Genomic DNA, 12,408 nt, shown 5'->3' on the forward strand with positions numbered 1-12,408 from the left:
TTATTCACACACACACACGATACATTTACATGTGAGTATCCTCATGTGATAACAATGTCGCAAATTGTGTGCATGTGCCAGGTCTCCCAAGAAGCTCTCGCAATGTCACCTGTCGCATCTCAAGCCCTGCCCTCTTTCCTTGATACTCCAATCACAACTGTTGCTTTCCTCAGCGATTGGGAGGAACAAGAAAAGTGGGGGCGGGGCTTGAGATCAATTGTAATCCGTTTACATGATCTGTTGGATTACTCCAACTCGGAAAAACGAATATTAATACTTTATGTTGCTTTTGGACTATACTTTACCACAACATCTATAGTATCTATACAAGAAAAGTATACAGTTTATTTCAATTATGCAGATTGCAGTTTAAATCACATTATTAACATTATCTAAAAGCACAACAAACCCTTTTACAAACAAAATTACTGTCATGCTCCTTACATACATTATGCTACTTAACTTGAAGAGAATTATACTGTCTGTCTGTCTGTCTGTCTGTCTGTCTGTCTGTCTGTCTGTCTGTCTGTCTGTCTGTCTGTCTGTCTGTCTGTCCGTCTGTCTGTCTGTCTGTCTGTCTGTCTGTCTGTCTGTCTGTCTGTCTGTCTGTCTGTCTGTCTGTCTGTCTGTCTGTCTGTCTGTCTGTCTGTCTGTCTGTCTGTCTGTCTGTCTGTCTGTCTGACTGTCTGTCTGTCTGTCTGTCTGGTTGCTCACCTGTCTGCTCATCTGTTTGTAGGGAGTACAAGGACAATGCTACTCTGGCCCAGCTGGTTCAGGACAAACTGGACGCCTACAAGGCAGATGATCCCACCATGGGGGAGGTGAGTCACAGGCCACTGGAACCTAGACAACGACAACATATGACCATATAGAAGTCACAACACGTGAAGTCATCATTACCAATAAACCGGAATATCGGTCAAAATAATATTGAATGTGTAAAGATGCTGTAAGTGGCAGTTTCTTTGTTAAAATAAGTGCTCTACATGTTAACATAATAGCTCTACATTCCAACAATCATGGATCGCCCAGTCCCTCCGCTCTGCAGTAAACACAAAATGCATTTCCTGTTCCCACTTCATCCAATCAGGAGAGAGAACTAGTTTTAAGCAATTATGTCCTTGAAACAAAATAAAAAAAAAATATTTAGGGTTCTTTCTGTTTGGATAAAGTGGGAAGGGATACCAGAAAATAAATTTTCTGTTTACTGCAGAGCGAGGGGACTGGGAGACCCATGTTACTGACCAAACACTCAGTGGTGGCTGTCGGATTGTAGAGCAATTTAACAGTTATTTGAACAAGAAAATACTGCTTACAGCTCCTTTAACTCGCTTCTTTGTTGCTGCTTGTTCTTCCCATTATTTCCCCCCTCTCCCTGTCTCTCTATCTCTCTCTCTGTCTCTGTTTCCATGTCTCTCTATCTCTCTCTCGGTCTCTGTTGCCATGTCTCTCTATCTCTGTCTCTGTTTCCATGTCTCTCTATCTCTCTCTCTCTGTCTCTGTTTCCATGTCTCTCTATCTCTCGGTCTCTGTTGCCATGTCTCTCTATCTCTGTCTCTGTTTCCATGTCTCTCTATCTCTCTCTCTCTGTCTTCATGTCTCTGTTTCCATGTCTCTCTCTCTCTCTCTCTCTCTCTCTCTCTCTCTCTCTCTCTCTCTCTCTCTCTCTCTCTCTCTCTCTCTCTCTCTCTCTCTCTCTCTCTCTCTCTCTCGCTCTCTCTGTGCCTCATTCTATGTTGTGTTTCACTCACCTTTCTCTCTCTCTCTCTCTCTCTCTCTCTCTCTCTCTCTCTCTCTCTCTCTCTCTCTCTCTCTCTCTCTCTCTCTCTCTCTCTCTCTCTCTCTCTCTCTCTCTCTCTCTCTCTCTCTCTCTCTCTGTAGGGTCCAGATAAAGCTCGTTCCCAGCTCATCATTCTGGACAGGGCCTTTGACCCGGTGTCTCCTGTCCTCCATGAACTTACCTTCCAGGCCATGGGCTACGACCTGCTGCCCATTGAAAACGACGTCTACAAGTATGTGTGTGTGTGTGTGTGTGTGTGTGTGTGTGTGTGTGTGTGTGTGTGTGTGTGCATGTGGTTGTGTGTGTGATTTCACCAGCACCACCTAGAGAATATCATTTTATTTTTAGAATAGAAAATCTGAAAAGGTATTCACACGAGGAACGCTTTCCAGACCAGAAGGGTCAGACCAGACCAGTTAGAGTTAGACTGTTAATGGATATGGGTTATGGTTAGGTCAGGTTAAGGACTAGGTAATGCATTTGATTTAATGGAATGTCCTCACTAGATAAGGATGTGTGCTTGTTTGTCTCTCCATCTGGTTTCCAGGCAATCATGCTCCTCACTGTATTCATCATGGCAATGACCAAATAGCTGAAAGCATGTCCCACATCTTAAATGGTTGCCATGTATACAGGGGCCTCTACATAAGTGGGCATGACAGAATAGTAGATTTGATAGCGAAAGATATCTCTTCTATTTTTAGGTCCTCCATCACGCTGTTTAAGCATTCTACTGTGAAGCCAAGCATGTTTAACCTGTGCAATGATGATTCTGTGTTCTCTAATATTACAGCTAACACCCCTGATGTCTTTGTTGTAAATTAACACCTTAGGGAGGTGTCCATTCTTGAGGTTGGCTGTACTTTTGATTACAGCTTAGAAGAAGCCTTTCTAACCAAAGTGTTGAAATACCAACAGCTACAGCAGACCATCTCACAGCTAGGCTACAGATGTAAACTTCTAGTTTCTATCTTTGGCAGCCTAGGGCATGTGCACAAGTTGGTTGTGAGGGGCCTACAAATAGCCGGTCTCCCCAAAAGGAAGGCCAAGCAGTTAGCAAGGTACTGCTCAGTATCAGCTATTATAGGAAGCCGCTCAATTTGGAGGAGGCGTTGTTTCCTGTGTGTATGTGTGTGTGTGTGTGTGTGTGCCTGTGTGCTCACTAATACGTGCATCACACCTCAGCCTCTCCTTACTGCGGCTCTGCCTGATTCTCTGTCTCATCGCCAAGGAAACAGTCCGTCTACCTCAGCTTACTGTACTACATGCTTAGTTACAGACAGACAGACTCAAATGAGAAGTGGAGCGGGTTCAGCTGCAGTGCCCACAGACGGACACGATGTCTAAAATCATCTCTGTTGTTGATGCTTTCGCCGGTGATGTCTGGAGAAGAAGAAAAAAAAGCAGTGAAATTATATATCTTTGTGCGGACGATCATCGGGTTATTATTCTAAGATGTGTTCCTTATCCTTCAGCTGAACGGCATTGGAAAGTGTTGTTGAGTGTGTCGGTGTCGATTCTCGTCACAGAGCCTCCCTGTTCCATTCAAGGAGGGTAAAACTGTCGTCATTGTGTGTCATATCCTGTTAAAGGTTGTGGTATAACACATGTGCAGTTCAACTTTGTCTTCAATCCTATTCAATTCGGTTCGCAAACAGTCCACCAACGAAATTTGAGCATGTGCCATCCATATGCCATACTCCCCCCCGCGCCCCCACCTCCCATCGGGTGACTTATTGGTAACTTAGCCTCCAATATATTAGCCCTTGTTCCATTCCAACCCACACTCAAATGAAAGGTTCAGATTATCTTATTATCAGTGCAAAAGACTCAGCAGGAGCTGGAATTTGGAATTGACCGTATTCTAGGGCTGACCCCTATTAGTCGATTAGTCGGTCGAAAGGAGCCGTAGTCGACTGGCCAACCTCTTAGTAAAAAAAATATATTTATAATATTTTTTTATTTTATTTTATTTTTATCATTCTTTCCAAAAGAAAAGAGGCCTAGACGTGTGGCTAGCGCTAATGGCACGCATACCAGAGGCTAACTGCCTATGAAAACAGGCACAGAGGCACTGAAAGAGGATTTCACCCATCTAATGAACACACTATAGACTAGACAAATATCAAGATGTATCCATCAGTGGACCAATTGCATGCTTTTGCAGAGAACAAGAAGCCTTCAGTCGACTCCTTCAGACATTAAGCACCCCCCACAGCCCAAATGGAATGATACAAAATAAAAAATTAAAAATCAATAGTCGACTAACGGCAAATTTTGGCCAATCATAGTCGACCATCCAAATCCTTAGTCGGGGACAGCCCTACCGTATTCTCACATGGTGGCCATTTAGCTGTTATGTCATGCTCAGGTTGGGTTCCTATCCACCCTGTTCCCACCCAAGGTGGGATACGGCTTAGCATCATTTCCCCCGGCGTTGTAGTAGGGTTGATAGAGTTTTTAGAACTGTGAGCCTCATCTTTCTCAACCTGACTGGGTTTAATGTAACGTGGGTGGGATACACTTTGCACTTTGAACACGAGTTTGAATCTGCGGTAGAAAACTAAATCAACTCTCCTGTGCCTCTTGTTTCTCTCTTTGTGTTTGTCTGTCTGTCTGTCTGTCTGTCTGTCTGTCTGTCTGTCTGTCTGTCTGTCTGTCTGTCTGTCTGTCTGTCTGTCTGTCTGTCTGTCTGTCTGTCTGTCTGTCTGTCTGTCTGTCTGTCTGTCTGTCCACAATTGACCGTACATTGCTCACCGTCTTGTCTCCTCGTCTGTGTGTTACCGTCGGTGTGTTACCGTCGGTGTGTTACCGTCGGTGTGTCTTTCTGTCTGTCTCTGTGTGTGTGTGTGTGTGTGTGTCCCAGGTATGATACCAGCGGCATGGGCGACTCCCGTGAGAAGGAGGTTCTTCTGCACGAGGACGATGACCTGTGGGTGGGGCTGAGACACAAACACATAGCAGAGGTGTCCCAGTGAGTGTACATCTGTTCTGCACCCCTCTTAGTCCATTAGCTCATTGATTGAATCATTGATTGTTGATTGGTTGGTCGGTTTTGTCTTATTAGTATGTGAATTATTTCCCCCCCATACTTAAATCAACTTAGCAATTAGTCTGCAGTGTCCCATATGGCTATTCGTGGACTAAGAATGTCTTTATGCGAGGAGGACAGTCATAGTTTTGTCCTCTTTTAATGCATCTTTCTATTGTATAGGTTTGTCCCCTCCCAGTTAATGTACTGATCAGTCATTAGTCATCATTTTATCTCACTATTTTCTCCCATTTGACTGATGAAGACCTGCTGACTAAAATGCCCCCTTTTTGAAAATGTTAATAAAGAGAATGTATTAAAAACCCTTTCACTACCACCCTACCATAATGGTTAACCCTTTCACTACCACACTACATAATTTCAACCCTTTCACTACCACACTACAGACAGTTAACCTTCTGTAGTGTGGTAGTGAAAGGTTAACCTTCTGTAGTGTGGTAGTGAAAGGTTAACCTTCTGTAGTGTGGTAGTGAAAGGGTTAAAAAATAAAATGGCTTGCTTGTACGCTGCCCCTTTCTGAAACGACGGTGACTCCCCCTCGGTGGCTATTGATTGACCGTCAATAGGTCAATAGGTCAATTAGTCTCCGTTACATGTCTTCTCTGCGTGTGCCGTGGCTGTAGGGAGGTGACACGGCAGCTGAAGGAGTTCTCTGCCAGCAAGAGGATGAACACTGCTGGAGAGAAGGTACGGTGTGGGATGATAATAATAATGATAATAATAATAATAATAATAATAATAATAATAATAATAATAATAATAATAATAATAATAATAATAATAATAATAATGATGGCTTGAATTTATATAGCGCCTTTCACGTACCCAAGGCGCTTTACAATAAAAAGGGGGAGGGGAGAGGATAGCGGTGACCTAAGCTAAGAAACAAAATACAAAAATAGAACAGAACAGAACAAACAGAACAGGACAAAAACAGAACAAAACAAAATAGAACAAAACAGAATGAATAGGATACTCAGGAGCATCAGAGACCATAATAGGCCTGGGTGAAGAGATAGGTCTTCAGTAGGTTTTTTGCATTTCGGATGTCCATGGGGAGGGAGTTCCAAAGGGTGGGGGCAGCCACACTAAATGCCCTGTCCCCGAAGGTCCGCAACCTGGCTGGCTTGTGGGATGGTAAGTAGGCCTGTGTCAGAGGAGCGGAGATTCCGGGAGGGGGTGTAGGTGTGGAGAAGGTCAGATAGGTATTGAGGGGGGGCGGTGGTGTGTAGGGATTTATTTATACGTCAGCAGGAGGATCTTGAAGGTGACATGAGATTTTACAGGAAGCCGGTGGAGGTGTATGCGGGTGGGGGTGGGGGTGATGGACTGCTTTGATAATGACATACTGTATCCGTTGTTTTAAAAATCTCACCACCTATCCTTACAAAGTGATTGCTGGTCTGAAATGTAATATGATTGAATGGAATGGAATAGTCTAAATAAATAGGATGGAATATTATTCAAATGATCAGCTATCATAAGACTTTTGCTTTCCAGAATAGTGATAGTATAAATGCTATAATCATGTATATACATATATATATATACAAGAGATGATTACCTCCTCTGTGTCCTAACATGTGATTGGTGTCATCGTGTATGGTGGCTACATCTACAGTGTGTGATTATATAGTAGCTATAATATTTTATTTTTTTATCTCCCAACAGACCACAATGAGGGATCTCTCTCAGATGCTGAAGAAGATGCCACAGTACCAAAAGGAGCTCAGCAAGGTGTGTGTGTGTGTGTGTGTGTGTGTGCGTGTGCGTGTGTGCATGTGTGTGTGTGTGTGTGTGTGTATGTGTATACTATATACTGACCCAGTCTCTCTCTCTCTCCCTCTCTCAGTACTCCACCCACCTGCAGCTGGCAGAGGACTGCATGAAGCACTACCAGGGAACAGTGGACAAGCTGTGTCGTGTGGAGCAGGTAAAGGAGAGGAGCGAGGGATGAAAAGAAGAACAAGAGAGGAGATGGGGGAGGAAAATATTTGAAATAAATAATACATGAAAGATGAAAGTGTTCAGGGGAGACAGAGGGGGAGAGAGGGAGAGAGACAGGAAGGGGGAGTGTGGAGGTGGACAGTCTGTTGTCTAGGACCTCTCCCTTCCCCCACTCTCTCCAGACCACCACTCACAACCACACCAGGGCCATGCAGGAAAAATCAGATGATGACACATGTTGTCAGCGTTGAAGGAGTGTTGAAGCGCTATATAAATGCACCATCTATCATTTATGTACAGAAATAGTAGATGGATTAGTAATAGTAAAATGGATCTACACTCGTCACTGTACAAAGGATAATCTGAGCTTGTTCGGACGGGCGAAGAAGTAGGGGTCTGCTGTGTCCCTCTTCTCTGGGTGATAGCTACACAGAACACTCATTAAAAGAGAGAGAGAGAGAGAGAGTTGGTAAATTACATTACATACAGTCACATCTTCAAGAGCACCGTGAAAAGCCATTATGACAAGTCTATCGAGCACTTGGCACTTCCAGCTATATCTGTGGGTTGAACGACATGGTGGATGATGTCAATGATATATAATGGATCAAATAAAATTTCATCCATTTTTTTTTTCTTTCTTTTGTATTTGATATAAGCTTCAGGTGCGCACATAATGTAGTAGCTAGGCTGAGTAATCTCACTCTCTCACAACAAAAACAACACAACACAGCCTAACCGAATGGCCCAGGATCATAACAACATGCTTCCTTGAGTGACAGTGAACAGGCGTTAGTAGTTGTTGTGTCTCAGATCGGGAGGAGTGACGGGGGAAAGAGTGAGAGTGAGAAGTGCCAAGTGCAACAGTCCACGGGAACACAGGACAGACTGGAATTACACTTATTGAGCGATTGCTGGGCTGGTTACAGAAAGTACATCTAGAATTTCAGAGCGGGCATTCAATCTATCTCAGAATAGGAGTGCATCTGGAATGGAAGGAAGTTTGAGGGGGGGTGAATCAAACAAAGAGCACGATGACCTCAGATTCACTCCCAGAGAACCAAGTGTACTTTTATTTGATGGGGGCCAGCGATACAGATGAGACATCTAACACAGTGCGCTATAGATCATCGGAGCGTAGGTCGGTCCTCTACACTGGAAATTAATTGAACGCAGCCGCTCCGCTAGACCTGGCTGGAGGCCGTCAGAACGAGCCTTAACTGGCCCAACATTCTCAGAGTTCATCACAGGTCACGTGAATTTAAGTGTTGCTGCCTGAGGCCTACGATTTAGCACCACAACACAGCTGTTGTAGAGAGAATCTTATCAGCTCCGAGTGGGAGGAGGTGGGGCTTTTGAGCAGTGTGTGTGTGTGTGTGTGTGTGTGTGTGTGTGTGTGTGTGTGTGTGTGTGTGTGTGCGTGCGTGTGCGTGCGTGTGTGTGTGTGTGTGCGTGCATGTGCGTGCGTGCGTGCGTGTGCGTGTCACTGTCAGAGACATTCGCGTCTCAAACGCGAATCATCTCTGTGTGCGTGTGCAGAAGGATGAAGTACAAGGTCTGATCAGAAGAACCCGTCGTGGAGGCTCTGCTCTGCTCTTGTCATATTAACGATAGGTTATGACTATAACCAAGTTCTGTTAGTTAGGGGCGATGCTTGGCATCACACTGCACTATCTCGCGTACGTGCATGCGTACTGAATAAACCACAAATGTACCTCTAATACCAGTATTAGTCTGACCACACCCCTCATCAGCTTACCTTCATAAGCAGGTGTGTGGTCACCTGCTCTCCTCCTTCCCAAGCTTTCACCACAAGGTGAGGACAAGGGCTGCAGCGGCCGTCTGATGCCAAGCATCGCCCCTAACTAACAGAACTTGGTTATAGTCATAACCTATCGTTCTGTATCGTTAGTGGCTTAGCTTGGCATCACACTGCACAAGGGAGGCCAAGCGGAGCCACTGGCTGACAAATACACCCCGCTGACAGCCCCCCCACAACCATCAGAACAGGGAGGGCCGAGCCCCCCCGACCCCCCCTAATGGCGGGTAGCCCCCCTATTAGGGACGTCACGGGAGGGCGACGGACCCGACCGTGCGAAGAGGCACTCAAGCAACTCAACGCACAGGGTGAGCAGACCGTGGCTTGACCCCACGACTACACACACGCACAACCCGCATGCCACCCGGGAACGAACGGAGGAACAACCTCGTTACTGCCCCCAGAATCACGGGGTCAAGGGCAAACCCAACCCTGTGGCAAGGCCGTAGCAGCGGAGCACGAAGGAAGACCCAGACCCACCAAAAGGACTGGACTCCCTAGAATGGGGGCCCGGAGAAGTCCATGATGCCAGCATCAAGACCCCACCAAGGTGGGCACGTAGTGCCCCGCCCCCCACATCGCCAGCGTATTCGGACAAAGGCCCCTCAGTTACTGCACCTGGTATTCCCAGGCGGAATCCCATCCAAGTACTAACCAGGCCAGAACCTGCTTAGCTTCCGAGATCGGACGAGATCGGGCGTGTTCAGGTCGGTATGGCCGTAAGCCGAGCGGGCCCCGTCCCCCCAATAGTACACCGCCTGGCACACTGACCCTGCAGAACAGGCAGTCAGCATGGCCGTAAGCACACAAAAAAGGTTAACCAACGGAAGCAGGCAGCGCACCGGGGAAAAACCAGGCAACAGGCTGTTAACCCTAGCCTGGAGACTGCGGACGAGACAGGCGCCAGAGGGGACAGCTGAACACAGCCGCCCCGGCGGAAGGAGCGTAAGCTGGCGGTGTTGCATGACCAAGCCTCCATTTAACAACCCCCACCCAGAGGGGTCGAGGCAGAGAAGGCTGACACGATTGGCAGACGTCATGAACGTGCAGGGGCACCCTCAAACGGTGAACCCGGGAGTTGACACTGCTCCAACACACCAGGGAATCAACCACCTCGGTGTTACCCAATGCGGTGGTTGTTCCTATAACCCCTCAAGAAAAAAACTCCAAAACACACCTGCGGGTATACACCGGCTATACCGCAGTACAAGTGTTTCAGTTTCCAAAAAGGGTTAACCCAGGCCTACGGGTCGCAAACATCACTTCGGACCGGGCCTGGCGGTACGGGAAGCACAGGGTCACCAGAGGAGGTCAAAAAACCACCCCCACAGGCCCCTCTTCGCCATGCGTGAGAGAGGAGCGAAAAATAATGGAGAACCAGCCCCTAAGCACACCGTACCTGGTATTCCCCGGCGGTCTCCCAACCAAGTACTAACCAGGACCAACCTGTGTAGCGGCCGAGATCCGACGAGATCGAGCGCGTACAGAATGGCATGGCTGTAAGCCATGACGACAGTGCTGAGTAAAAACATACCCAACCAGGGTCTCCATAGCGCTTAACCCTGTGACACCCAGACCGACCTGGCATTTTTCCCCCTGAAAAAAGCTCAAGTCCCTCAGGGTACCAGAACAGCAGATCTGCATCCCCGGCGGACAACGGGTTCAACTGATCTGGACCAGCGTGACCAGAACCAGTCCCGTGCCCTAACCACGCCGACATGCCTACTCCAGGAGAAGGGCAGATATGCGTGTTGATCTTAACATGAAAAGAAGGCGCCACCCAGACGTCGGACGAACCGCGCCTGGTGGCCCACCCAAAGGGCGTGAGACCCCACTACATATGTTCAGATCCATCCCGTCATCATCCCCCAGACATGAACGAGAATCCGTCGACAACCCACCCAGGTCATGGGATGTGGTCGTCGGAAGAGGAAAAACCCCCATCTCAGTTGCTTTATAAAAACGCTGTTTCAACCACAAGCAACCAAGGCGTGCCAGCCAATCGCCTGTTTACAGCGAGCTAGCACTATACGTGCGTCGGGACACACCCCCATCAATGAACAGGCTATTTAGACCTGTCATTGAATCCCCAAGGCGCCCAGGGGAACGACAAGAGGGGTGTGACACTCCCTAACTCCAACACTTCTGGAATAGAAAGAAGGAAGCATCAACAGCATGTATCCCAGTCTACACAGCCGGGGTAAAATTTTTTCACATTTTTACATCCCACCACCCTCCCATAGGAAAGAGACGGGGATCCCCAGAGAGACTTCCCACGCGAGCTGTACAGATTGAAAAGAATATATTGCACCTTGAGCCATGTAAAAAACTGGTTTTAGGGCCTCCGGGGAAGAGGCACTGAACCCATACACACTCAATAAACGAATTGAATCGAATATACATACAATAGAAAAGGACCCTTCTAGAGGGTCCACTCACTTTGACAATCTGAGGAGGAAGGCTCTGTACTCTGATGGAGGCTTCCTCACATGGAAGAAGGAGTCCGAACTCACAGAAGGCCTGAATAGGCGCTTGGTGAGGAGGAGCCCTGACCACCCCCCCTGAAAACAGATCCATCACATGGACCTGAACAGCACACGGAAGTCCTACCAACAGAGACGCGCACGGTGACGTACTCTATGGCGGGGGAATTCCTGCGGTGCACACGCCCAATATACCAGGCCGTGGGACCAGGAACTCCCCCCCCCCCCCCCCCCCCCCCCCCGTAACGTGCCGAACCGCCACGTGACAGGAACCTTGAAGGACAGGGGGTGTACCCCTGACCGACAGAACAATGGGGAGAGGAAAGGTTACCAGTTCACCCCTTTACGACCCCACACCCATGATACGACGTAACGACAAAAAGAGAATATGACACAGTCATAGTCAGCTCTATGAAGCGTTTCACAGCTCCACACAGCGCATGAGCTAACCTGCTATCTGATTTTTACTAAGGAAAAACACAGAATAGAGAGGGCTCTAAGAACCCCGGTCCAACATACACATGTGCTTCTGTGGCCAGTACAACCCAGTTGTAGGTCACATGACACACACAACCCATCATCACCTACAAAAAATGGCAAAAACACTCAACAGAGGAACGCCGTTTTTTTCACAATGAGAGAATACATCATTCTTGATTAGTATCGACCACAGGCCTTGCTAAGCACACATGACAGCAACCAAACCAATTTCCCTTTAGGAAATAAGTTTCTCCAGCAGATTTAGCACAACCTCAGCAATCAAGCTAAGAGTTACATCGTATCCCTACCACACAAAAGACACAATTAATGCACAACATGTCTGATAGGAGGTGATAAAGTCCCCAGGGAACCGGGGGGGAAAACACAATCCTCCTATTTTACCCTCAATACGGCCAGTTAAAACAGGAAAACCTGTTAATGTGTGAACACACTGTTCATTGTCATTACAGTCTGAGAAAGAACATTCTTTTACTCACTTGTCACCAAGCATAGCTTCATAGGTTAGTTGCCTTAGTAGTGAGTACACGGTACACATAAACACCATGATGTTTCTCACACAACAACCAGATCAATACATCACGATCTGCACGGAGAAGCTAACTGCCAGTGACAAAAACAGCTCACACATAACCCGCAACGTATCCTAAATGCATCGCAACAACACACGTTTTGGGAAAAAACACCGTTATTCACAATACATTTAGCAAAGTAAAACCAGAAGACGTGTTATGAGGTCTGGTCAACCCCGTTCCTACCCGGAACGCAGATCAGCGAAGTGCAGTCACAAGACACCGTAGAACACAGCCGTCCTGTGTTGTTCGATCCG

At 47.1% G+C, this 12,408-nt stretch overlaps 1 protein-coding gene across 1 annotated transcript in view; it reads left to right on the forward strand.

Moving 5' to 3' along the window:
- Nucleotides 1–12,408, forward strand: part of stxbp1a (syntaxin binding protein 1a) — a gene marked incomplete at its 5' end in the record, with an annotated part of 39,757 nt that overhangs the window by 6,974 nt on the left and 20,375 nt on the right. The window contains 6 exon segments of the mRNA XM_084324866.1: nt 737–821; nt 1,882–2,012; nt 4,647–4,754; nt 5,456–5,519; nt 6,504–6,569; nt 6,685–6,765. Coding sequence (XP_084180992.1) covers nt 737–821; nt 1,882–2,012; nt 4,647–4,754; nt 5,456–5,519; nt 6,504–6,569; nt 6,685–6,765 — 535 coding nt within the window.

The sequence above is a fragment of the Notolepis coatsorum genome (genome assembly GCF_963971535.1).
Source record: "Notolepis coatsorum genome assembly, chromosome: 11".
Taxonomy (NCBI): domain Eukaryota; kingdom Metazoa; phylum Chordata; class Actinopteri; order Aulopiformes; family Paralepididae; genus Notolepis; species Notolepis coatsorum.